The 23,885-nt window shown below is 37.7% G+C and overlaps 1 protein-coding gene across 1 annotated transcript in view; it reads left to right on the top strand.

Annotated features, from left to right (window-relative positions):
• ITGAV (integrin subunit alpha V) overlaps nucleotides 1-21,886 on the top strand; it is a 54,016-nt gene extending 32,130 nt beyond the window's left edge. Inside the window, exons 16-30 of the mRNA XM_030454020.1 lie at nucleotides 444-502; nucleotides 1,439-1,593; nucleotides 2,246-2,383; nucleotides 3,079-3,146; nucleotides 5,024-5,171; nucleotides 6,535-6,627; nucleotides 7,632-7,711; nucleotides 10,683-10,763; nucleotides 11,754-11,859; nucleotides 12,760-12,918; nucleotides 14,285-14,398; nucleotides 15,699-15,812; nucleotides 15,904-16,011; nucleotides 17,735-17,857; nucleotides 18,216-21,886. Of these exons, the coding sequence (XP_030309880.1) occupies nucleotides 444-502; nucleotides 1,439-1,593; nucleotides 2,246-2,383; nucleotides 3,079-3,146; nucleotides 5,024-5,171; nucleotides 6,535-6,627; nucleotides 7,632-7,711; nucleotides 10,683-10,763; nucleotides 11,754-11,859; nucleotides 12,760-12,918; nucleotides 14,285-14,398; nucleotides 15,699-15,812; nucleotides 15,904-16,011; nucleotides 17,735-17,857; nucleotides 18,216-18,311 (1,642 nt within the window). The 3' untranslated portion in view covers nucleotides 18,312-21,886. The remainder of the gene's footprint in view (nucleotides 1-443; nucleotides 503-1,438; nucleotides 1,594-2,245; nucleotides 2,384-3,078; nucleotides 3,147-5,023; nucleotides 5,172-6,534; nucleotides 6,628-7,631; nucleotides 7,712-10,682; nucleotides 10,764-11,753; nucleotides 11,860-12,759; nucleotides 12,919-14,284; nucleotides 14,399-15,698; nucleotides 15,813-15,903; nucleotides 16,012-17,734; nucleotides 17,858-18,215) is intronic.
• The last annotated feature ends 1,999 nt before the right edge of the window (nucleotides 21,887-23,885 follow it).

Genomic DNA, 23,885 nt, shown 5'->3' on the forward strand with positions numbered 1-23,885 from the left:
TGGCTTTTGCAATGTTTTCACCTACTAACTTTTTAGGTCAGAAATAGAATGGGTTTATGGAAGACACTTGGGAAATTATCTGCTCTGCAAAGTGGTTTTGGTTCTTGTTCCTAGACTATTGTCCAAACCAAATTTTTCTTTCTAGTCCTAACTTCTTTTTCAACTCAGTATGCCAGTTCCTTCTAGCTTTTAAAATAAACGAGGCACATTTGATTTCAGGAACAAACACCAAACACTGTGTCACAGGTGACTGTTCCTATATAAACTAAGACCCCAAAGTTTTGCATTGCCATCTATTTATAAATAGGTTGTATATTCTCTCCCACCAGAACAAAATACCTTTTGGGAGTCTCAAAAGAGAATATCTTTGAACTAAGAAAAACAATAAATAATTTCAGAAGAAAAAGTGTGTGAAATTAATCTTTTCTTTTCCTCCAAAACAGCTTCAAAGTGAAGTTCTGCTTAAAAGCAGATGGCAAAGGAAAGCTCCCAGACTCACTCAGTAAGTCCTGCTAGTTTAAAAACTTTCAAGGCTTTTTAATATTGTTTGCAGACATGAGCACTGCTTGTCATTCTTTTTTATTATTGAAACAGTTGGTTACAGCACAATCCTGCCAGTCCAGTAATCATATATACATCTATATGACTATCTCAGCATTTTTGGGTTTGATTTTTTTTCCCAAGTGTGTTGAAGTTGGGGGGATTTGAGCATACTTGGGACTTTAAGCATGTTTTATCACTTGGTGGAACTAGCCTTGGAAAGTCCTTTATGTTTTACAGAATTTATGTTTTACAGGGAAATTTTAGACAAGAATATTCAACTGTGTACATTGGTAGGCCTGAAAAATAGACAAGCCAGAAGGGGAACTTCTCACCCTTTTTCTGGAATAATGAATTTCTGATTGATAGAGTTGATTTTTTCATCGGGTTCCCTGGATCTATATCCCAGGAAAAGACTGTTTCAAACAGGTTTTTGTTGTGTGGCAAACAGCCAGGTTTTGTCTACTGAGTATAAATCTTTCATATAAGTAGCTGTTACATATTTTAAATTTCATTATCTATATCACATATGTCAATTAATTAGATTAGCAATACAGTTAGATATTTATGTGTAAGATTGCTTTAAAATATTCTGGAGGAAACCCCCTCCTACTTCTTGATTGTAATCATAAGTTAGAAATGTATTGGTGTTCTCACTTCCCCCCAGTTTTTAAAGAACAAGCAGAATCTAATTTAGGATAACAGTGTTTGTTAGTTACTGTATTGAGAATTAATGTAGTAAAAGGTGTTGTATTGAAAGAACTGGAGCTTTTAAAAGTTCCAAGCACTTCTGTTTTCATTGTAGCTGAAATCAGCTTTCAGCTCCACTTCTGATGGGAATCTGCACTGTGTTGAATTGAATGAAATATCCCTAACCTAAATGCTTTGGATTGGACAGATTTCCAAGTGGAGCTGCTTTTGGATAAACTTAAGCAGAAAGGAGCTATAAGGAGAGCTCTCTTTCTCCACAGCAAACAGCCTAGCCACTCTAAGAACATGACTATTACGAAGGGGGGCAAAATGAATTGTGAAGAACTTGATGCCTTTTTGAGGGTAAGCAGCCGTTTACGTTTTAGGCAAATGATTCTTGGTGCATTGCCTTTTACAAGTTCTTTGTGGTGGGTGTTTAAAGAAAATAAATACTACAGAAACTTCATGCACTCTGGATAGACTTAAAATGACTAAAACCTGGGTTATTGCTGCTGTCAGAGGGTGAGCAATGGATATTGTTGTGTCTGAAATCTTGGTCTTGGATTGGAAATTCAGTTCTGAACTTTGTTACAGACTGGGACAACTTTTGGCACAAAATTAGTAAGAATTTTGAAGGAAAAATTGTTTAACAATTTTTGGCACAAAATTAGTAACAATTTCCAAGGAATGTGATAGTCAATAAGAAGAGGATGTGCTTCTACTTTGAATCTAAAAATGAAGAACAATACAGATCTGAAACTGAAAAGCACAGATCAGCAAGTAACAGAGAACACAAAAAAGATGGAAATATCATTTGCTTTTTCTCGGTCTTTTCATTTTAATCCCCACAAATGTTAACAAATAAATAATTACAACGCAACAATACAATAAATAAAAATCAGCTTACTGTTGGGTTTGGGATGACTGTTGCCATTAGAGAGTTCTGAAGGGTATTTTTTTTGTTGTTGTTTTCTTCAACTGTTTTAATAGTAATTCATATATTTGCTTTCCTCAGGATGAATCTGAATTTAGAGACAAATTAACTCCCATTACTATTTTTATGGAGTATCGTCTAGATTACAGAACAGCTGCAGATGCAACAGGATTGCACCCTATCCTCAACCAGTTCACTCCTGCTAATATGAGCAGACAGGTATATTTCTTCCATGGTCTATGAGGAAAGAACCCAGAACATATTTTTAGCTTTCAAACTTACTCAATATTTCAGTTCCTCTTATCACTCTCAAGATATCAAAACACAGGTCTGGGCTTTTATCTCTGATTTATGGAAATAGTGATGGTTATTGTATGTTTGTCTTCTCTTTCTTCCCTTCTCTGTGTGTCAGATTTTGTTTTGACATCTTACTCCTCAGTGCTGGACTTGCTTTTCACATACACAAGCTTGAGAGTTTTCTGGGGGAAAGGAGTTAGGTGTAGGATTAAAGGTGTTAATCTGGAATCATCCGCTGCTCTGACTATGCTGCTCTATGTATATTATGTTTATCTTAAGGTAATAAACATAGTTTTGCTATTTCTGCCCTTCAGACAAATTTTTGCACTAATTTGCACAGAGAATAGTGGCGATGCAACTCGATGAACAGATTATTCAAAGTATGGAAATTAGATAAAGATAATGTAGACATCAGTCCTAGAATTCCAGTGTGGCAGGATGAGGCAGTTCCCCCAGATATAAAAGCTCTTGTTCTCTTCTGAAGATATCTCATAACCAGCTATTTAGAAGTCTTTTTTATTTGGTAGTGAAATGGAATAATAACAAATTGTATGTTAGAAGAGATGCAGGACTTTAGATGCAGGGTTAATTACAATATATGTTTGATTTTTGCACAGGCACATATTCTGCTGGATTGTGGTGATGATAATGTCTGCAAACCAAAGCTGGAGGTGTCAGTAGAAAGGTAAATACGTGAGAAAAGTACTCCAAGGAAAAGTAACTTTCCTGCTTGAATTCTTAACTTCAAGAGTTTTTTCATACTTCTGTGGAAAGGATGGATTGAAATAAGTACGACTCCTCAATATATACAATTTAAACTCATGGTTATTTGTTTGAAGGAAAACCCATTTGCTGCTTTGTAGCCTTATATGTTTAATATGTAGTACAGGGGTAACACAAACCCCTACCCTGGCCCCCACTATAAGTACACAGCATTTATTTGAATATTTGCTAATCTGGACATGCATAGCAAGCATGAACCAGTGTTAGCTGCAATTATATTACTGTTATTTAATACTAGATAGACACATGGAGATGTAAACAGGTATGGATTTATCCAGCAAGGGATAGAGCAGGGCTCTGTTGTCACATGTATGGAAAAAAATAGTTTGCATTGGTAATATCTTTTGTTAAACCTGGAAAAAAGAAAAAAGTTTTCATTCACAATTCTTCCATGAGTCTGAGTTTTATGTGCTTGTCAGGGTTTAACACTGGCCCGGCAATTAAACCGAATAACAGACGCTCTCTATTAATCTGTCTCTCCTTGATAGAGAAAGGAGAGAGAATAAGGGAGAGAGACTGATGGGTTGGAAACTAAACTACACATCTTTAATGAAACAGTAATGATAAATAGGAAAAATTACTAAATATATACAAATATACAGGAAAATGGAAACCACATTCCTCCCTCCTCTCCCCCAATAACTCTCACGTCACCACCGAGGCTGCAGGGCAGCCCTGGGAAAGTCCAGGCTGGAATCCTGGAGTCGGCAGCAGTTGGGAGCTGGAGGCAGGAACACACAGATATGGGCTGGGATGGATCAGGATCACAGGCAGATGAACAGACAGGATCCTTCCAGGATGCCGGGTGAAGGAAGGGAAGCAGGAAGAGATCTGGCTCGGCCCACGTGATGCCTCAAATTTATACTGAGTGTGACGTATATGGGATGGAATACTCTGTTTGGTCAATTCTGGCATCTATCTTGTCCGTTCCTCCCTAAAGGAGGGTTCAGGTGGGGCCTCTGTGTCCTTGGCTCTGCATACCAGTCTCTAGCAGTAACTATAAACATCAAGTGTTATCAGTCCTAAAAGCACACACACTGCATGAGAAACTTGCTGTTAATTTCAGCAAATGCAACTACTTACAAGGGACTTAGCTAAAAGCAAAAGTACAGAAACAGAAAACCACCTTTATCCTGGCCCAAACCAGGACAGTGCTTTTTATGCCTGAAAGCCATTCTTAGTGTTATCTCTACTCATATATGTCAGCTTTTTTTCTTTTTTTTATGCCCTTAGTGCAGACCTTAAAGCATATGCACATACATGTAGGCAGTAGAGTTCACAAACACACTGATTTCTGCAAATGCTTCAGAAACATTTTGCATCAGTGGAGATACAGTCAGGTTCCCTTGCAGTTAGTGAAATGAAAAGACATGGTTTAGAAAGATGTTCTTTTTCTCTCTGGAGCAAATGTATTACAGAGGTCTTGACTGCATTCTGTAGTTGACCCTCCCATGATTCAAAATGTACACCTTGATTTAGCTGTTTGTAATTGCTTGCTGTTTGTTACAAAAGGTGTTCATGGATTTGTGGTTTATTGTAAATGTTGTAAAAAAGATTCTTACAAAAAACCAGCATGTAATACTTGCTTCATTTGTGTGATAATAGACAAGGTTTTGTTTTAAATATAGTGTTTAAAACAGCTCTCCTGAAACTGCCTCTAGGTTTCTCTAATGTCTTTCTGTAATTTCAGAATGTCTCTTGTTTCTCTTAAGTTCTGCCAGTTCAGTACATTTTATATACTTGAATGCAGAGCTCTTTTTTTACACTTGTTTTTTGCAGTGATCAGAAGCAGATCTATATTGGTGATGACAATCCCTTGACACTAATTGTCAGTGCTCAGAATCAAGGAGAAGGAGCCTATGAAGCAGAACTCTTTGTCATCGTTCCACCCCAAGCAGATTTCATTGGTGTTGTTCGTAACAATGAGGTAAAATTCCAACTATTTTATGCTTTGAGTAGTCCTATTGCAGGTGCTGCTGTGGAAGTCTACAGGAGAGCATCTGTCAGTGGTGGTTTTTAGACTTCATTCTTAAAGCAAAGCACTGAAAAAACTACAAAGTTCTTTGAAGCCCTGAAGCTGGATAGAATCATAGAATCATAGAATTGGCTGGGTTGGAAGGGACCTCAGAGATCAAAGCCATCAAACCAGGATAGCACCTGGCTTGGTGGTTCCAGGAGAATAAAGGAGAATAATCTGTGTGATGGAGCTTGACACACAGAGTTTATCTGCTACGAGTCTTTATTTTCATAGTGTCCTTCTTAATTTATTTGCGTTTTGACTTAACATGTCATGTGTTAAGTAAAGAGCTGGGCACCTGTGAGGAAAAAAGTGATATTGGGTATTTCTATTCTCATCCACCTAGGAATATAGGAAGTCTTGGGTATCAGTTATCCTGACTACACAGAATATTAAAGTTTATTTCCTGACTTTTGTTTTAGTATAAAATGTCTTTGCAACTTCTATTTCAAGGCTAAGTTGTATGGGGCTTGGAGCAACCTGGAAGTGGGGAGTATCTATCCCTGCCCATGGCAGGGGGATGGGAACTTAGATGGTCTTTAAGGTCCTTTCCAACCCAAACCATGCTTTGTGTCTGTTTCTTTAAAGACACAAGCATAATCCCACGAATGCTTGGGATTATAGGCATATGTAAGTCATATACTTTCAGATTTTCTTCATCCTTGTTTTTATCTATGATCAATGGGTGTATCTGACTGCAGAATGCTAAGGGGAAATCTGTTTTCCCCCTATATCAAAGGACTGCAACTTTCTACATACTACATCCTTATATGTTGGACCAGGCCTTTTTGATTCTCCAGTTTGCCTCTGCTACTCTACAGCTTTGTGATGTGCTTTTATCCAAAATCTTACAGCTCCTCTGGGATCTTTTTTTGAGTAAGCAAATAGGTTTTCATGTTATTTTGCCTTCCAAGCTCTAATTTTCCTATGAAGAGTTTTAACCCTGGCCTGATTGCCAAAGTTTCATCATAGAGGTTTTAAGGAATCATGTGGATTAATGCTTCAGGTCACAAAAATCATCAGTCCTACCTGATATAAGAATATTGAACTTTTCTTTTGGGGACATTGGAAAGAGCATCTATTTCATATCAGAATTATTTGTCTCCATGGAGACTTTCATACTCAGATTTTATTTAATTTTAGTGCTTTATTGTGTTAGGACTGAGAAATTATATTGACATTAATGCAGCATATCAAGAACTTTTCTCCAGACTTTCATCAAGGTGTCCAGATTTACAGAATAACAATCTTTAATATTTCTGGTTTATTGCAGGCTTTAGCAAGACTGTCATGTGCATTTAAAACAGAGAATCAAACTCGGATGGTGGTTTGTGACCTGGGAAATCCTATGAAAGCAGGAACTAAGGTAAAGTTTGCTTTCCCTTTACCAGCAGATGTCTGGTAGCTCAAACAGGCATGCAGTTGGTGTTCTTCTTAATCATGGTAGTGTTTGGGCAGGATGTTTATTCAGAGGAATTTAAGATTAGATCTAGCTGACATTTAGGTGCCCACATAATTGGTTATTTAAGTGGTTTCAACTTTTCAGTTAAATTAATGGCTGAAAGGGAATATTCTTTAGTTTTATGATGTAACTCAAGAGGAGTAGTTCACTAAACAGTGGAATTAATTAACTCCTGTCCCTGAAGAATTTGTTTTTAGATTCAACTGATACATTTTTTTTAATATACAGTAAAGAACTAGCTCACAACACACCTTTCTCTTAGTGGAAACCTAATAGTGCTTCTCTCTCCTGCCTAGTTTTTTGATGTTTGAATTTTTGTCTAGCTGAGACTTCAGCACTTCCACCAAATCTAGCTGAAATTGGAGGAATTAAAAAAAAACACAACTATTAGTGAGACCTGGCAGATGTTAAAATGATGTGACATGGTATATCTTGCTTTCTGAGGAAAGTGAAAATAATTCAAAATTAAAAACAATTTGATGGTCCTTTTTTTTTTCAAGAGACATTTTATATAGGTGAATAAATGCTATTTCCAAAGCCTTCAAAAGTGTACCTAGTTGAACTGTACAGATATTGAAGCAACTATCATGTACTATGTCTTGCTCTACAGTACTTTTTTGCAACACATAGAGGTGCTGAGTTTTCTGTAAAAATGGCTAAAGTGAGGGAAGTAAGCAGGATGTAAACCTGTAAACATCACTGCCAAAACCCAGAAATATATCTGCTGAAATCTCCAGAGAGCTTTTTAGTCTTGGTGAACTGGACAGGTATTGTTTGCCAGTTCTCCATCCCTGTTCACTATATGAACACGTGCCTTGAGCAGTTTCATTGCATTCTGATAGCATTTAAAAGCTTTTATTGTGTGTTTTATTGTGCTTCCACTGAACCATGGTAATTTTTTTCTGAAGCTCCTAGCTGGTCTGCGTTTCAGTGTGCACCAGCAGTCTGAAATGGATACCTCTGTGAAGTTTGACTTGCAGATTCGAAGGTATGGAATTGTATGAACTGGTAGATAACATGCTAAGCAAATAGAGGGTGAACTGCCCAGGTAGTTTCACTCTGGACTAATTCTCTGGCCTTTGCCTTGTTGTTTAAAAAATAAACATCTTTTTAATGAGTAACGTTTTCTAAAAAAGAGAAAAAAATGCAAGAAAACAGTTTGAATGGAGTTTCTTTTGCTTACAGCTTTCAGAGAAACTATGGCACAAGTGAAATGCTAATAATGAGGAACAGCATTATCTAATGATTTAATGAAAATTTTATACTTCTTTTATACTTGAGTAGTGCCACAGGATGACTTTTGTTTTTGGGTTTGTAGCCCTGCTTTAAAACTGAGGTTTGAGCTCTGAATTCCTTTTGATGTAAAGCTACAATTTCAAATTTTATGTATTTAAGGATGATGTGCAGGTCTTTCAGAAAATATAATGCATGTGATGGTTGGAGCAGAAGCAACATGCAGTGAACCATTTGAAATGTTGGTGGTAGCCAGCCTAAGAGAGTCAAAAATATAAATGGAACAAAAGAGTAGTGTTCTTGTTAATAATAAGAACACTTTCATATAAATACCTGAGTTTATACCTGTTAGAGGTGACAGTTAAGATTTAGAGATGTGATCGATAGGAATCTCTTTATGCAGTATCATTTTATGTTGCTTAATTAACAGTACAAATACAGCTGCTTTCTTTTCCCATTGTGGACCAAAACCTGCTTTTTCTCTCTTAAGAACTTCATTTTTTAAATGTAGTGAATAAATAATTCTCATATGCATTATTTATCTCCAAAAATTAAATAACTTTAAACTTGCCTTTCTCTTTTAATGATAGAATGGTTTGCCATACTGATCAAAGGCCTTGGCAGCATAAATCATCTCTTTGGTCTCACATTGCTGTCATTTCTATATTTTTCCCTCTTCTCCATCAGTCAGCAAGGTGTTCCACTCACAGACCTGTGACTCTAGTTCTTTGCAGAAAGTGATCTTCCTTGTTGTCTTCCTTAGACTAACAGTGGTCACTAACTGGGAGAAGAAATGGTCAGTGAGATTCCTTAAGTAATGCTTCTCTTCTGATGGAAGAGAAAGGAAGTTCCTATAACATTTTATACCTCTTATGGCAAGAATTTCCTTACATGACTTCTGAATGCAAGACCAGTGATGCAATTGAACATGGTGATCAGTTTGTCGTGACAGGTATTACCAAGGTGTCATCATGCATTGATGATTTAGATGAGGGGATTGACTCCATCATCAGCAAATTTGCAGATGACACTAAGCTGGAGGGGAAGTGTGGATCAGCTGGAAGGCAGGAGGGCTCTGCAGAGGGACCTGGACAGACTGGAGAGTTGGGCTGATTCCAATGGGATGAGGTTCAACACGGCCAAGTGGCGGGTCCTGCACTTTGGCCACAACAACCCCATGGGGAGCTCCAGGCTGGGGAGAGAGTGGCAGAAAGGGACCTGGGAGTCTGGATTGACAGGAAGCTGAACATGAGCCAGCAGTGTGCCCAGGTGGCCAAGAAGGCCAGTGGCATCCTGGGCTGGATCAGGAACAGCGTGGCCAGCAGGTCCAGGGAGGTGATTCTGCCCCTGTGCTCAGCCCTGGTGAGGCCACACCTCGAGTACTGTGTCCAGTTCTGGGCCCCCCAGTTCAGGAAGGATATCGAGGTCCTGGAGCAGGTCCAAAGGAGGGCAACCAGGCTGGTGAAGGGACTCGAGCACAGACCCTATGAGGAGAGGCTGAGGGATCTGGGGGTGTTCAGCCTGGAGAATAGGAGGCTCAGGGGAGACCTCATCACTCTCTACAACTCCCTGAAAGGAGGTTGGAGCCAGGGGGGGGGATTGGTCTCTTTTGCCAGATGACTTTCAACAAGACAAGAGGGCAGGGTCTCAAGTTGTGCCAGGGGAAGTTTAGGTTACATATTAGAAAGAATTTCTTTCTGGAGAGAGTGATCAGGCATTGGAATGGGCTGCCCAGGGAAGTAGTGGATTCTCCGTGTCTGGAGATATTTCAAAAGAGCCTGGATGTGGCACTCAGTGCCATGGTCTAGCAACCGCAAGGGTGGTTCAAGGGTTGGACTCGATGATCTCTGAGGTCCCTTCCAGCCCAGCCAATTCTATGATTCTATGCAGAGGTTTTAAAGATCACACTAGTTGTCTTAAACTCACAAAGCTAGTTTTCAAAAATTGGCATAATTCCTAGCAGAACAACTTCAGCCTATGAAAGGATGAGGTATTTACAGGTTAGGGAGATAATACTTGCATGAACTTTTTGATTACTGAAGAAAGAATAATTAGAAAATTTAAGCACATCTTTATGAAGAAAATTGATTATGTAGGCAGAATAATCAGCTGTGTCTAAGGAGATCAGAATTCTGTTCTTAGCTCTGCTTTCAGGGAAAGAGGAGTGTTCTTTGTATTTCTTTTTTTCTGTTGGCAAAGTCTGAAGAAATTTTATGTATGACTGACTCAACGTACCTTAATATCTGTCACCTGTTGGTGTAGCTGAAGTGTTGGAACTGGATATTAACTGTATTCATTTACTCATTTAAACACTCTGAAGAGAGGTAGGCAAAAGTAGCCCTAATATACTTTTCTGGGACTATTTTGAGGCCCTGAGCAAAACAAAGTCCTCAAGTGGAACTTAGGGCTCTGCTAGCCATATAGTTGATGTTATCCCACAGCTCTGGCATTTCAGTCTTATTACACGCAGCAGCTAAGGAACATTTTGAGCTTTGTGTCCTTTGTTGACTTCCTCCAGCTGAGAGAGCTCCAAGCCCCGCTGAAGGCTGGGGCTGTCATGCATTCGAAGAGAGAACTTCCTGGAATGTGCTCCTTAGCTTTAGTAAATGTGCTTCCCAGCAGTGGCTTCAGACTCATGATGTTCTATACAATTATTTTAAGTTTTGGGTTTTTAAAAATACTTATATTAATTTCTTAAATGAAATATAAGCTATTTTTCTCTGCAGTTCCAATCTGTATGACAATCTAAGTCCAGTAGCATCCTATCAGGCTGACCTTGCCATTTTAGCAGCTGTTGAAATTAGAGGGTAAGTATTGGTGCTATTTTAATAAATGTCTTTCTCAAATAAGCATTGCATGTTTGCTCTTTTAGAAATAAGTGAATTTTTTTTTAGGTCTGTGTAAAGCTTTTAAGAAAGCCTTGGGCAATTTTTAATAATAAAGAAAATATGGTTCTCTCTAGCCACCCTTTGGACTTTCAGATCTTGAATAATTCTAAATAATTACAAAAGAAATTCCAAAAAGGAATGTTGTACCTTTGTTACTAGAGGTTTTATAGAAGGGGAAAAAAAAAAAAAAAGCCCCTCATTTTTGCAGTCTCCAGATCTCTTTCCTCCACAAACTGACTGGGGCTTCATCCCAGAACTTCTGAAGCCTTTTCTAAAAGCAAGTTGAATATCCAGTTGAGCCTAAGTTTGCAGTGCCCTCATCTTCTTCAGTCTTAAGCCCAGTACTAATGTCATAATGACTCTATTACCTCCATTACATCTGCTTATCAGAAATCCATATTTCACACATAAAAGCTATACAATTCTCTTGCTTAGTCAGTTAACTTAGATTCCTGAGTCATAATCTTTTTAAATGCCCACAACATTCATTATTGCAATCTAATTTTCTTAATATTTGAGAGGTGGGGGGATGCCACAACAGAAAAGTGTTATTGATAGCTTCACCATTTTCAGTGCATGTTGAATTATTCTTATGACTATACTGATTAAGTCTGCATCATCAATATTTGTTATTATCAAAGTGTTGTGGGGTTTTATGACATTAGTATCTTAATTCTCCTAATGGTTTACTAGGCATTGTAGGATGGATTCAAAGTTTAGGGTGGGTAAAAGAAAATGTTTCTACATAGAAAGATGTAGAGAAGCATACAGAACGTTTAATATGTCAGCCACCCAACCTCTGATCTGCTTTATAAACTGGAGATTGGATTTTAAGCATGTTAACTTGTTTTGAAATCACATTTATCATAACATATTTCATAATAATGACTTATTTGCTCCACTATTCAGTGTGTCGTCTCCTGATCACATATTCCTTCCAATTGCAAATTGGCAGCCAAAGGAGAACCCAGAAACAGAAGATGATATTGGACCTCTAGTTCAGCATATCTATGAGGTATGCAATTAGTACCAATTTCAATTGCAGAGTTGTGTGATAAATTAAAAGAGAGAGATGATCTGGTGTATCTTTTCTCTTGAGTAAATTCACAAAAACTTTACTTTTTTAATTCTGGGTCAATAATTGCTATCTGCAAGAAGGGTTAGAATGCCTGCAATTAATTTAACAGGAGGAGCAAAATAAAAAAGGCTGATTTTTTTTCTTTTTACATCATTACACGTTTTCTTCTCTAGCCCCTTGACATTTAGATAAAACATTTGAAGTGAACTGAACTCAGAAAATGACTTATGGCTGCGAATTATCCAGCATCATAATTTGTATTCCAAGTGTTCTGAATAATTTTGTAAAGTTTTTTGCCTTAAAAAATGTCCAGTATTTACAAAGGAACGATCACAGCTGTAATCTAGATGGTTTAATTAAATGAAACTTACTTGAGAGAGCTGGATAAACAATAGCTCTAGGGAAGTTCTATTAGTCACTACTTAAAGAGACCATTTATCTAAAGGAAGTTATGGGTGCATGTATCTGTGCTCAGAGCATCTTGTCTGAGCCACATATACTGGCTGTGAATCACACAATAAACTACAAAAATTTCATATTTCAAGGAAAAAAAATATATTTTTTCAAGGAAAAAGCCCTAAAGCCATATAGCTTCTCTCAGAAGTAAATTTTATCAAACTACAGAAGTAGTTTTAAGTTTTGCCTGTCAGAAGACTGAACTTTAGCTACTGCTTTGAGGTAAAGTTGATGAATGCTATTGCCATAAGGTGTCAGGAGTGGGTATTGCAGCAGTATAACTTGTGGTTCAATCTAAAATAATAGCTAGATGCACTAGAGTAACAGAAAAGGCAGCACTGGCTTTCTTTTTACATCTGTTAACTGTATTTTCATAATTAGCTGCGAAACAACGGTCCGAGTGCGTTCAGCAAGGTGATGATGACTCTGCAGTGGCCTTACAAGTATAAAAACTATACACTCTTGTACATTGTTCAGTATGACATTGATGGGCCCATGAACTGCACTTCTGATATGGAAATAAATCCATTGAAAATTAAGGTAAGCAGGGCTTGTCTTTTTGAGTGTAACAAAGGATGCTTGTTTGGGGAGCACACTCAGAATACCCAAAGTGCTGAGAACCTTTAACACGCCAAGACTTCTTCTGTTGCTGAGGAGCAAGAGTGAACTGTTTGATGGTACTTGTCAATGTGAAATAAAAAGTATACAATAGATTTGCAACCCAAAGATAAATTGGTTTAATTTCTTTTGGTGTTTTTTCTTGAAGACCTGTACTGAATGAGTTCAAAGTCCAAAGCAATGGAATTCATTTGGAAGCAGCTGTGAACAAAAACATTCCAAATGTTTTCTCTGTTTTTGTAAACTTTCTGGGCTTTATTCCTTTGGAGAAAATAGCACTGTTTTTCTATTACTAGCTTATTTATATAGGCCCTCATCCAAATGCCCAAAGATCAATAGGGGTGTTTCAGTGAGGCTTAGAAGTATGCTATCAGTGCCAGCAGAACATGCAGTTTGTAGAGCACAGAAAAGGAGAAACCTTTTATTCTTAAGGTGTACTAGGCAAAGAAACAGTAGGAAAAAAACCATTAAGTTTGATTAAGAGCAGGGAGCTGAATTACAAAACAATTTTGGAACAAGTAGGAAAATCAGTATAGTTCTCAAAGAATTTAAACAAACTTATATATAATAAGACTAAGGTAAGATATTAAATGTACAGAACAATAAAGAATACGCATGCAGATTTGATAACTAGAAAGCAACATTAGTATAGGTATGAATGCAAATTTCCTATGCTTTTGCTATACCATTGCTAATAATATATTTCTTAAAATTCTCTTATAAGTTTTCTCATAAATTTGATATGTAGAGGAGAAGGAAGCATGGCTTTGCCAAGCCCCATATATAAATCTGCCATTTTATACTGGGATTTTCTAATGGATTACAGAAGTAATTTATCAAACCAACTGCATAGTTTTTCAAGGCCTTCCTAAAGAAGTTTTTGTGTATGTCTGAATGTGTGTCTGCAGGTACAGTGCTATGTGGTACATCAATACCATAGTAGAGCTCTTTTTTCAGAGTTAAAACCTGAAATGTTGAGGAAAAGTCTTCAATAACAGATTACAAAATTGAATTATTTATTGCAGTGTAAGAGTATCTTGTTCTGATACATGAAAAAGTTTTGTGTAAGATACTCAAGGCCCTGTGTTAAATCTTAATAGAAATTTGCATCAATGATCTAGAAGTAGTTATGTTTTTATTACAGGTGTAAGTAAAGCCAGGTTCTGGAGAACAGCTAGGATAGAGAGAGAAACCTGGCAACTTAGATTTTCTTCACCTTAAGTTTGAAGACTGCAAGTATCTAAATATAACAGTTGCTTATTATTTGGGCTTCCTTGGTGCATCTTAGGTTTCTGCTCCTAAAGATGATGAGAAGAATGAAACACTTAGCAGGGAAGATAATCATGACCATCATATCAGTCGAAGGGATGTAACTGCCATTGAAGGAGATGTGCACACTTTGGTAAGCTTTCTGTGAAAATATGTTGGTAATATTTTGGGAGATTTTTAATGGAAAGATGAAAGCTCTGCAAGATGAACAATTATTTCAAAACCCCATGTCTTGTATCTGAACAACTAGCAGACAAAATAGTCATATGCTCTGGACCTGTTCGGTTTTATTTTTGCCCAATGTGCATCACTTTTCCTCAGGGTGTCAGGGTTTAACACTGGCCCAGCAATTAAACCGAATAACAGACGCTCTCTATTAATGCCTCTCTCCTCCTTGATAAAGAAAGGAGAGAGAATAAGGGAGAGAGACTGATGGGTTGGAAACTAAACTACACAACTTTAATGAAACAGTAATGATAAATAGGAAAAATTACTAAATATATACAAATATACAGGAAAATGGAAACCACATTCCTCGCCCCTCTCCCCCAATAACTCTCACGTCACCACCGAGGCTGCAGGGCAGCCCTGGGAAAGTCCAGGCTGGAATCCTGGAGTCAGCAGCAGTTGGGAGCTGGAGGCAGGAACACACAGATATGGGCTGGGATGGATCAGGAGCACAGGCAGAGGAAGGGATGGAATCCTTCCAGGATGCCGGGTGAAGGAAGGGAAGAAGGGAAATCAGGAAATCCAGAAGTCTGGAAATCTGGAAATCCGGAAAAGATCTGGCTCGGCCCTCGTGATGCCTCAAATTTATACTGAGTGTGACGTATATGGGATGGAATCCTCTGTTTGGTCAATTCTGGCATCTGTCTTGTCTGTTCCTCCCCAAAGGAGGGCTCAGGTGGGACCTCTTTATCCTCCTGGACGGTAAAATGTTTTCCTCAGAGCTGAGCAGTGTCCTTGGCTCTGCACACCAGTCTCTAGCAGTAACTATAAACATCAAGTGTTATCAATCCTAGAAGCAGACACTGTCTGAGAAACTTGCTGTTAATTTCAGCAAGTGCAACTACTTACAAGAGACTTAGCTAAAAGCAAAAGTACAAGACAGAAAATCACCTTTATCCTGGCCCAAAGCAGGACACAGGGTAACAGGATTTTTATCTATGTGTGTAGATAAAGTCCATACCTTCATGCTAATGCCAGGTCTTTCACCTTTGGGATCCATTTGGTTCACAAAATATTTTTCTGAATGCAAACTTACAGAACACTACAAATAACTTTTAAATATTGGGGTTTATTTCATATATTTGAATAGTTCGTGGTGCTCTGCCAGGAGAACTGGACAGTAAAGTATGCATATGAGAAAAATACTGCCACTAATGACTTTCCAAATGTTTTCATATTTGGGATATCCTTTCTGTTATACGCAGGGCTGTGGAAATGCTGATTGTTTAAAGATAGTCTGTCAAGTTGGCTACCTGGAAAGGGGAAAGAGTGCAATATTATATTTAAAATCACGCCTTTGGACCCAAACTTTCATGAATGTGAGTCCCTGAATATTCTGCCCCTGCTCCTAAAACATAAGAAGTGCTTTTGTATCCATGTGCAATGCTAATTTTGTGTTCTCTTACACAGAAAGAAAATCAGAATCATTCCTATTCTCTCAAATCATCTGCTTCTTTCAATGTTATAGAGTTCCCTTATAAGAACCTTTCCTTTGAAGATATCCACAATTCTACAGTAGTAAGTTATTTACTATTTTTTTTTTTTACTATTTACTACTAGTATTTATTTTACTATTTACTACTATAATTTACTATTTAAGCCTGAACTATGATATGTGATTACTCAGAAATCAATGCAAAACCAATGATTGTCAGGTACCTTTTTTGTGGCTTGGTATAATGGTAATTTTTTAAAATATTTGATCTGTGTGTTCATTTCAGTTATGCACATACAAACAAGAGTTTCTTGAGATAAAATTAGAGTTAACAGCATTTGTTGCTTTAAAGACTTTTTGGTAGACACCATAGCATAAAAGATTGGAAGAAAAGCAGGTTTGCTGATGACACTAAGCTGGGAGGAGTGGCTGACACACCAGAAGGCTGTGCTGCCATTCAGAGAGACTTGGACAGGCTGGAGAGTTGGGCAGAGAGAAACATGATGAAATTCAACAAGGGGAAGTGTAGAGTTTTGCATTTGGGGAAGAACAACACGATGTCCCAGTATAGGTTGGGGGCTGACCTGCTGGGGAGCAGTGTAGGTGAAAGAGACCTGGGGGTCCTGGTAGACAAGAGGATGACCATGAGCCAGCAATGTGCCCTTGTGGCCAAGAAGGCCAATGGCATCCTGGGGTGCATTAGAAAGGGTGTGGTTAGTAGGTCAAGAGAGGTTCTCCTCCCCCTCTATTCTGCATTGGTGAGGCCGCACCTGGAGTATTGTGTCCAGTTCTGGGCCCCTCAGTTCAAGAAGGACAGGGAAGTGCTTGAAAGAGTCCAGCGCAGAGCTACTAAGATGATTAAGGGAGTGGAACATCTCCCTTATGAGGAAAGGCTGAGGGAGCTGGGTCTCTTTAGTTTGGAGAAAAGGAGACTGAGGGGTGACCTCATCAATGTTTTCAAATATGTAAGGGGTGAGTGTCAGGGAGATGGAGTTAGGCTCTTCTCAGTGATGACCAGTGATAGGACAAGGGGTAATGGGTGTAAATTGGAGCACAGGAGGTTCAAATTGAATATCCGGAAACATTTTTTTCCTGTAAGGGTGACAGAGCCCTGGAACAGGCTGCCCAGGGGGGTCGTGGAGTCTCCTTCACTGGAGACATTCAAAACCCTCCTGGACACGTTCCTATGCGAAGTGCTCTAGGTGGCCCTGCTCTGGCAGGGGGGGTTGGACTAGATGATCTTTCGAGGTCCCTTCCAACCCCAAGGATTCTATGATTCTATGAAAAGGATTCAAAAAGCTTGCCATTAATCTATTTTTAATATGGTTATGGTTTCTAATGCCTATTATTATTTTCTCTCCCAAGACTTCTGGAGTTCATTTTTTGGTTGTTGTTTCAAGGAATACTGCCTTTTAAGGGGAGAGAGGGAAAAAAAAAAAAAAAGTCCTTGAGTTTTTAATTACCAACCATTTCCAGATTACTACAGTTCTACTGAAAATCATCAAGATTACAGAATACATGTTGTCATTTTGTCATTGTATCATTGCAAAAAAAACCAGACCAAACAAACAAACCCTCCAAAACCCCCAAGCCCATTTTTATGTCATTGGGAAATCCTATTAAATTTGGGTCAGTGCAGCCTTTATGTCACTATTAATATATAGCTGTTTACTCACATTGGAGAAAAAAGAGTTTGATGGATTATTTTAAACACTATAGAATAAAGATAAGCAAGACTTATACTGCTTTAATGAACTCAGTGTGTCACTGCTGTGCAAAGTGTGATTTATTGTGTTCTTCTATTAGGTTACTACAAATATTACATGGGGCATTCAACCACAGCCTATGCCTGTACCAGTTTGGGTTATAATTTTGGCTGTCCTAGCAGGATTATTGCTCCTGGCTGTTCTAGTATTTGTTATGTACAGGGTAAGTACTGTATGTGGGGTTTTTGTATTCTCTTACCTACGTGTTTTGCATTCCTTCAAACAGAACAAGCAGCTTGCAGACATACTTTGGTTCCCTAAGAATCTGAATTGTTTAAGTTTTTGGATCACTGCAAAAACTTCTCAGCCTTGTCTTTAAGAAGTTAAATCAAAAAGGATGGCTGTGCTGAATTAGTTAAATTTTTCAGCTTATATATTGGCTTTGGAGTTCAAAAATAATGAAAAGGAGAGAAAAAAAATTCAGGTAACTAATCAGTTAAGACCTGCTCAAGAAGGAAAGAGAAATGTTCATCTATTTTCAAAATGACAGTTCAATTTCTTCATTGTTCTCTGAATCACAGATGGGTTTTTTCAAACGTGTCAGACCACCTCAGGAAGAACAAGAAAGAGAACAACTGCAACCACATGAGAATGGGGAAGGAACGTCAGAAGCTTAAGCAGAGTTTTTATCTAAGACATTCTGAAAAATACAAAAATGCCTACATCTTGGTTATGAATATTGGTTCATTAAGGAGAAACACTCATGACTGCAAAGTTGCTGGTCTTGGAAGGAATCAGCATGTACAAAATAAGAGCAATATATTTAAAACCTCCTTTTTATATTAGTTATGTTCATACATGTGACTAGCACATCTGCACTGATTTGTGTCTGAACAGTACTATGTACTGCTAAGATTTTGCTTATTGGGTTGGAGGATATACTTTTTTTGGTTCAGGGACTGATTTTACATTATTTGCCCACACAGATTCTGTGTTTGCTCTTGGAGCCAACAGCTTCCATAGATACTTGCTGGATTACATGTTTAGTTTCAATATATTTTTGATGGAGTACACTACATTTCACTTCCTAGCTCTTGCAAGCTAGTTGCACAATAAAAAAATGAACACAGCTTGTTTTACAAAACTGAGTAATATTCTTTGACCCATTAATTCTGCTGCTGATTTTCTTCCTGATCAAAAAAACATTAAAGAAATTAATCAGTGGAGTCATTCACATCTCATACTTATTATGCATGCCTGTTCTCCTTCCTGCTCAGCCATCTGTCTTGTGGTTTCCCTCTGGATTTACAAATAGTGTTCTCCAGGTCCTAGGTCTCTGTAGGGACTGAGCCTACACAAACTTAAGTGGGTGGCAGAAAGCTGGAGATTAGGTACTTTATATGGGATCTAGTGAAAAGATTCAGGGCAAGATGCAAAGACTCTGCTCTGGATTTCCAAAGCACAGGGCCCAGGTATTCCACAGAATTGTTGGCAGCATGGATCTATTCAGACACTGCCAGGGACAAGATGTTGGACTGTGCTGTCAACAGACATGTCTGTTGAGAAAACTCATAGCCTTTACGTTCAGAAGTCAGACCTCTCCAGTGTTTAAAGTCAGTATATTACTCAGGACAACTCTCAGTTTCTGGCAAACCAATGAAGGGAATACTTAGTGACAGGTTGCCTGATGCTCTGTAAGAATTCTCCTGTTCTGTGGTTGACTGTGTCCAAGAGCAGGATGGAGTAATATAGGTACTGTTTAAGCTACACTGCCAGCCAAATGTATGCAGGTTACATCTATGTAGCCACACTCAAGTCTGACTTGCCACCTTCCCTGGGAGAACAGTGAGCTTGTCAAATGAAGCAGAGTCTAGCTGGCAATGCAAAAAGCTTTTAAAAGAGAAGGTGCATTTGGGTGTTTCATTTCATTCATTGTACATTTCATTGCACAAAAGACATTTCATTGCACGAGACACTTCATTATGTTCAACACATTTCATTACCAGAAAAAACACTAAAAGTTCTGTTTCGTTGTCTTTTAAACATACCAAAAATTCAGTGGTATAAAGCCACAGGTTTACATCATTCTTAGCTTATTTCCCTTAGCATTGGTGTGGTCAAGTGAAGCTTCTTGTAGTTATGAGAGAACACAAGAACATTGTCTCTATGCATTTCAATGGACATGTAATAGCAAATTAGGAGGTTGTCTGGCTCACAGTCACATGTAGCTTAGAGGGGACATCCTTAAACTATTACAAAAGTGCCTTATAGGAAATTTGTTTATTTTCTATTCTAGAAAGGTAACAAATTATATTATAAACACCCTGTAAGCAGCAAAACCCAGAAAGGAAGACTTCCACTGTAATTATAGCAGTGAGACTCCTTTGTAGAAATGCTCTCAAAAGGATAAAAACTCCGGATAGGCTTCTGTACTTGCATCTTGGGGGGGTTTGTTCAAAGCTGCATCTCCCCACAAATACTGCAATGCCCAGTCAGCCCAGAATTATCTGAAATTAACACTTTGATTCATCTCTCATTTTTGTATCCTTCCTGAGATTTGAACTCCACAAATGTCTTTCATTGTTATGTCCATTCTTACTCCCTGAACAGTGATGGCATTTCAGTCATCGAGAGACACAGCACAAAGTCTGTGGGGGCCAGTATGTATATCAGATCTAGGCTTGCATATTGATCCATTTACATGGTTTTGCTTTAGAAAAAATTGTTTAGTTATGATAGGTTTACAGGAGGGCATAGGGCATCAGTTCACTTTCACTGAGTTTTCAAATTCTTCAGTATGGCCAAGGTTTTGGTTTTTTTTTTTTCTTTACTTCCAGTATTGTTGCTAGCAATAAAGGATCAGGAATCAGGCTTTGATCCTGGCCTCAAAATGTGACTTTTATAAAACATAATTTCAGTTACTTACATAGGCTTCTAGTTCACACGCTTCGTCAGCTGATTATCTATATGCAAGGATTTTTTTTTTACCCAATCTAAATGTTGGTAGGTTAAGAGGTTTAAGAGACTGTCAGATTAGAGCTCTAATTCTTACATGTCCTTTCAGTACATGTACAGACTGTGTTGACTTGAAATTTGTTAGACTACTCGCATGTCTAGGCATTATAAGGAGATGAAAATAATAATAATAAACCCAGCATGATCAAGATCTCTTCAGCTCACATAGAAGGGATACAGTAGTGTTGTTAATTGTCTTAATTTCACATTCTTAATGTGGCAACTGGAAACTCTTTTTGCCAGTTTTCAGGATAAAAAGGTACATTTTATTGGTACAACTACTGTAGCTATGGAAAGTTTCTTCCATTTATTGAAGTTACATAAATTAAGACTTATTTAAGTGTTTTTTATTTTCTTGCATTCTGCTGGACAATAAAAGCAAATTGTTGCTTCTCCCCTTTCAACTGATTTCCAGTTTGGTTAAAAAAAGACCAAACATTAGCTTATGTACATGCAGTATACAAGTTACTTAGAGAATATAGATACAACACCCCAAATTCTGTTTAAAGTAACATTTGTGTTTCAGGAAGATTCTGAAGAGAATGTTTTCCTGAATGGGGGTGCAGCAGCAAACCTTTGATATCAGGTTCTTGACTCAGCAATAAGATTAGACTAAATATGTACTTGCATCAGTATAAATATTATAATGACTTACAGGCATTGGTTTATTCTTGTAGTAAACATTGTAGAATGATGTTAAAACTATAAAAAATGTATGTTGGAATTACCTTTATGTCCTTGAGTTGAAACTGATATTCATAAGATGCATATTGCAAGCACTAAAAAACACCCAAGACAATTAGTCCTCTTTCAAGAGTTATGTTTCAGAAGCATGTTTTTCATGAATATAAAATCAACAGCTATGTAATTATTTAGACAATGAAAACATTTTAAAGAGCTTTATCTTTTATAATGAAATATTAATTTAACTACTACAGTTTGCAATTATTGCAGCATCTCACGATCAATAGTAAAAAGCTAAAAAGCTACTTATACAAAATGCATATTATCTGCTACTCTATTTGAAAGTATCTAGAAAACATAAAGTAGGGAACATAATTTATAGGTTTGCATTTCTTTCAAGAAAGTTCCAAACTGTGGAAATAGCTTGTATTTAAACATAAATGCAAAGTCAAACATGGTATACATTTTTCAAGCTAAGTTGAAATCTTTGAGGAACCATTTGCAGTGAGGTTTATAATTTTATCTGCCCCATTTTTCTGTTTTAAATTTTGATTTACCCTATGAGGAGAGGCTGAGGGAGCTGGGGGTGTTCAGCCTAAAGAAGAAGAGGCTCAGGGGAGACCTCATCACTCTCTCCAACTCCCTGAAAGGAGGTTGGAGCCAGGTGGGGGTTGGGCTCTTTTCCCAGGCAACTCTCAGCAAGACAAGAGGGCAGGGTCTCAAGTTGTGCCAGGGGAAGTTTAGGTTAGATATTAGAAAGAATTTCTTTCTGGAGAGGGTGATCAGGCATTGGAATGGGCTGCCCAGGGAAGTAGTGGATTCTCCGTGTCTGGAGATATTTCCAAAGAGCCTGGATGTGGCACTGAGTGCCATGGGCTGGGAACCACGGGGGGAGTGGATCAAGGGTTGGACTTGATGAGCTCTGAGGTCCCTTCCAACCCAGCCAATTCTATGATTCTATGATTAATCTTTGATTCCATAGCTTGTGGAAATCTTAAGAAAGTTCATCTATATGCTCTTTAAAAAACTTTTATTTCCAACAAAGATTTCTAACATTTAGATGTTTCCAAACTTATGTCCATGCCTAAGTAGTCTTGAAGGTAAACTCTCATGCTAGTTTGAAAATATTTCAGTTACAATCCGCATGTTCTTGGTGATTTGGAGAGCTCACGTTGAGCTTAGATTTTTTACAACATTTGCATTTGCTGTTGATTGTCCTGGCATGGGCCCTGCAGTCACAGGTGAAAATCTAGTCAGTTGTTGTCTTTGGTCCAGACTAAGACTTATTCCACAGTCCAATGAAGTCACAGAAAACCTGACATTCACTGCAGCTGGCTTTGAATACAAGCCTTAGTTTAACAGCCAAGGCTGCTGGCTTTTATTGAGGAAAAAAATAAATAAAACTGGGATTTCAGAAGAGGAAAATGATAATGCAAAAAATAAAAAGGTGGTGGTAAGCCTTTTACAGCAAAGAGATGTTTTGGGTTTTTTGCTGTTTCTCTGTTTCTGAGCTGGGAAGAACCCATTAGTTCTCTATTGACAGTAGCCTCCTACAAACAAATCCCACAGTTTGGATCATGTTTGTATGCTGAACTCTAAAGACTCTCATTGACTTGAGTGGGATCTGAATTCCTTGGTATAGAATCTCCAATCCAGTTCCAAAGTGCAATATTACATGATCAGATCTAGTTCACTGCCAAATTGTCTGATTATTGTTGTCTGCCTAGGGAGATGTAGCATTTGTTGACTTGCAGCAGTCAGTATTTTTAAGGACATTATCAAAACCAGTGTGTTAAGTTGGCATGATAAATGAGTGATATAGAAAGGTTCTGATCACCCACATTGGGTGAAACATGATGTATATTCTAAAGGGTATCCATTACTAACTCTTGAGTTACTGGGAATTGGTACAGAATCTTTAAGTCCACTGGAAGATTTGACTAGAGACTATACAATAATGGGTTAACAGCAGTGCTACTACTCTTTCATGTGATTATTATTTAGTATTTTGATGGTTTTTTTCCAATGTGTAGAGTTTGTCTATAAACCAGGAAATCTAACATTTCATTCAATGACCTTCTCCAAATATGACATATTAAGTTTGATTAAGTTGAACCTTGGCTTTTGCAAAGTAAATGATGATTTAATGTAGTGTTTGTATCTTAATAAAACTCTTACAGGTTTAGGTGGCCCTTTCTATAAAGGAAAACTGTATCTGCTGTGATACAGATATGTTGAAAATGTAAACTTTTATTTCTTTGTAATAGAATATTTTCACTTTTTTTTTTTGTTTTGCTTGTGTATTAGATCAGTAGAGCATTGTTTGCACAAGCACAAAATTAACATACTAATGAGAGTGCTGCATTTCAGATTTTAGTCATGTACTAAATAAGTGTAACATAAATGGAAATATTTTCAGTGATTGAACTCTTTTCAAACGTCTTCAGTACACTTAAGGAGAGCAATATACATTTAAAGTCACCTTATTTTTTATTAAATTATAAATTTTGCAAAAACTGTGGGTAGCATGGCTCAGTAATTTTGTACTGAGA

The sequence above is a fragment of the Calypte anna genome, chromosome 7 (assembly GCF_003957555.1).
Source record: "Calypte anna isolate BGI_N300 chromosome 7, bCalAnn1_v1.p, whole genome shotgun sequence".
Classification (NCBI taxonomy): Eukaryota; Metazoa; Chordata; class Aves; order Apodiformes; family Trochilidae; genus Calypte; species Calypte anna.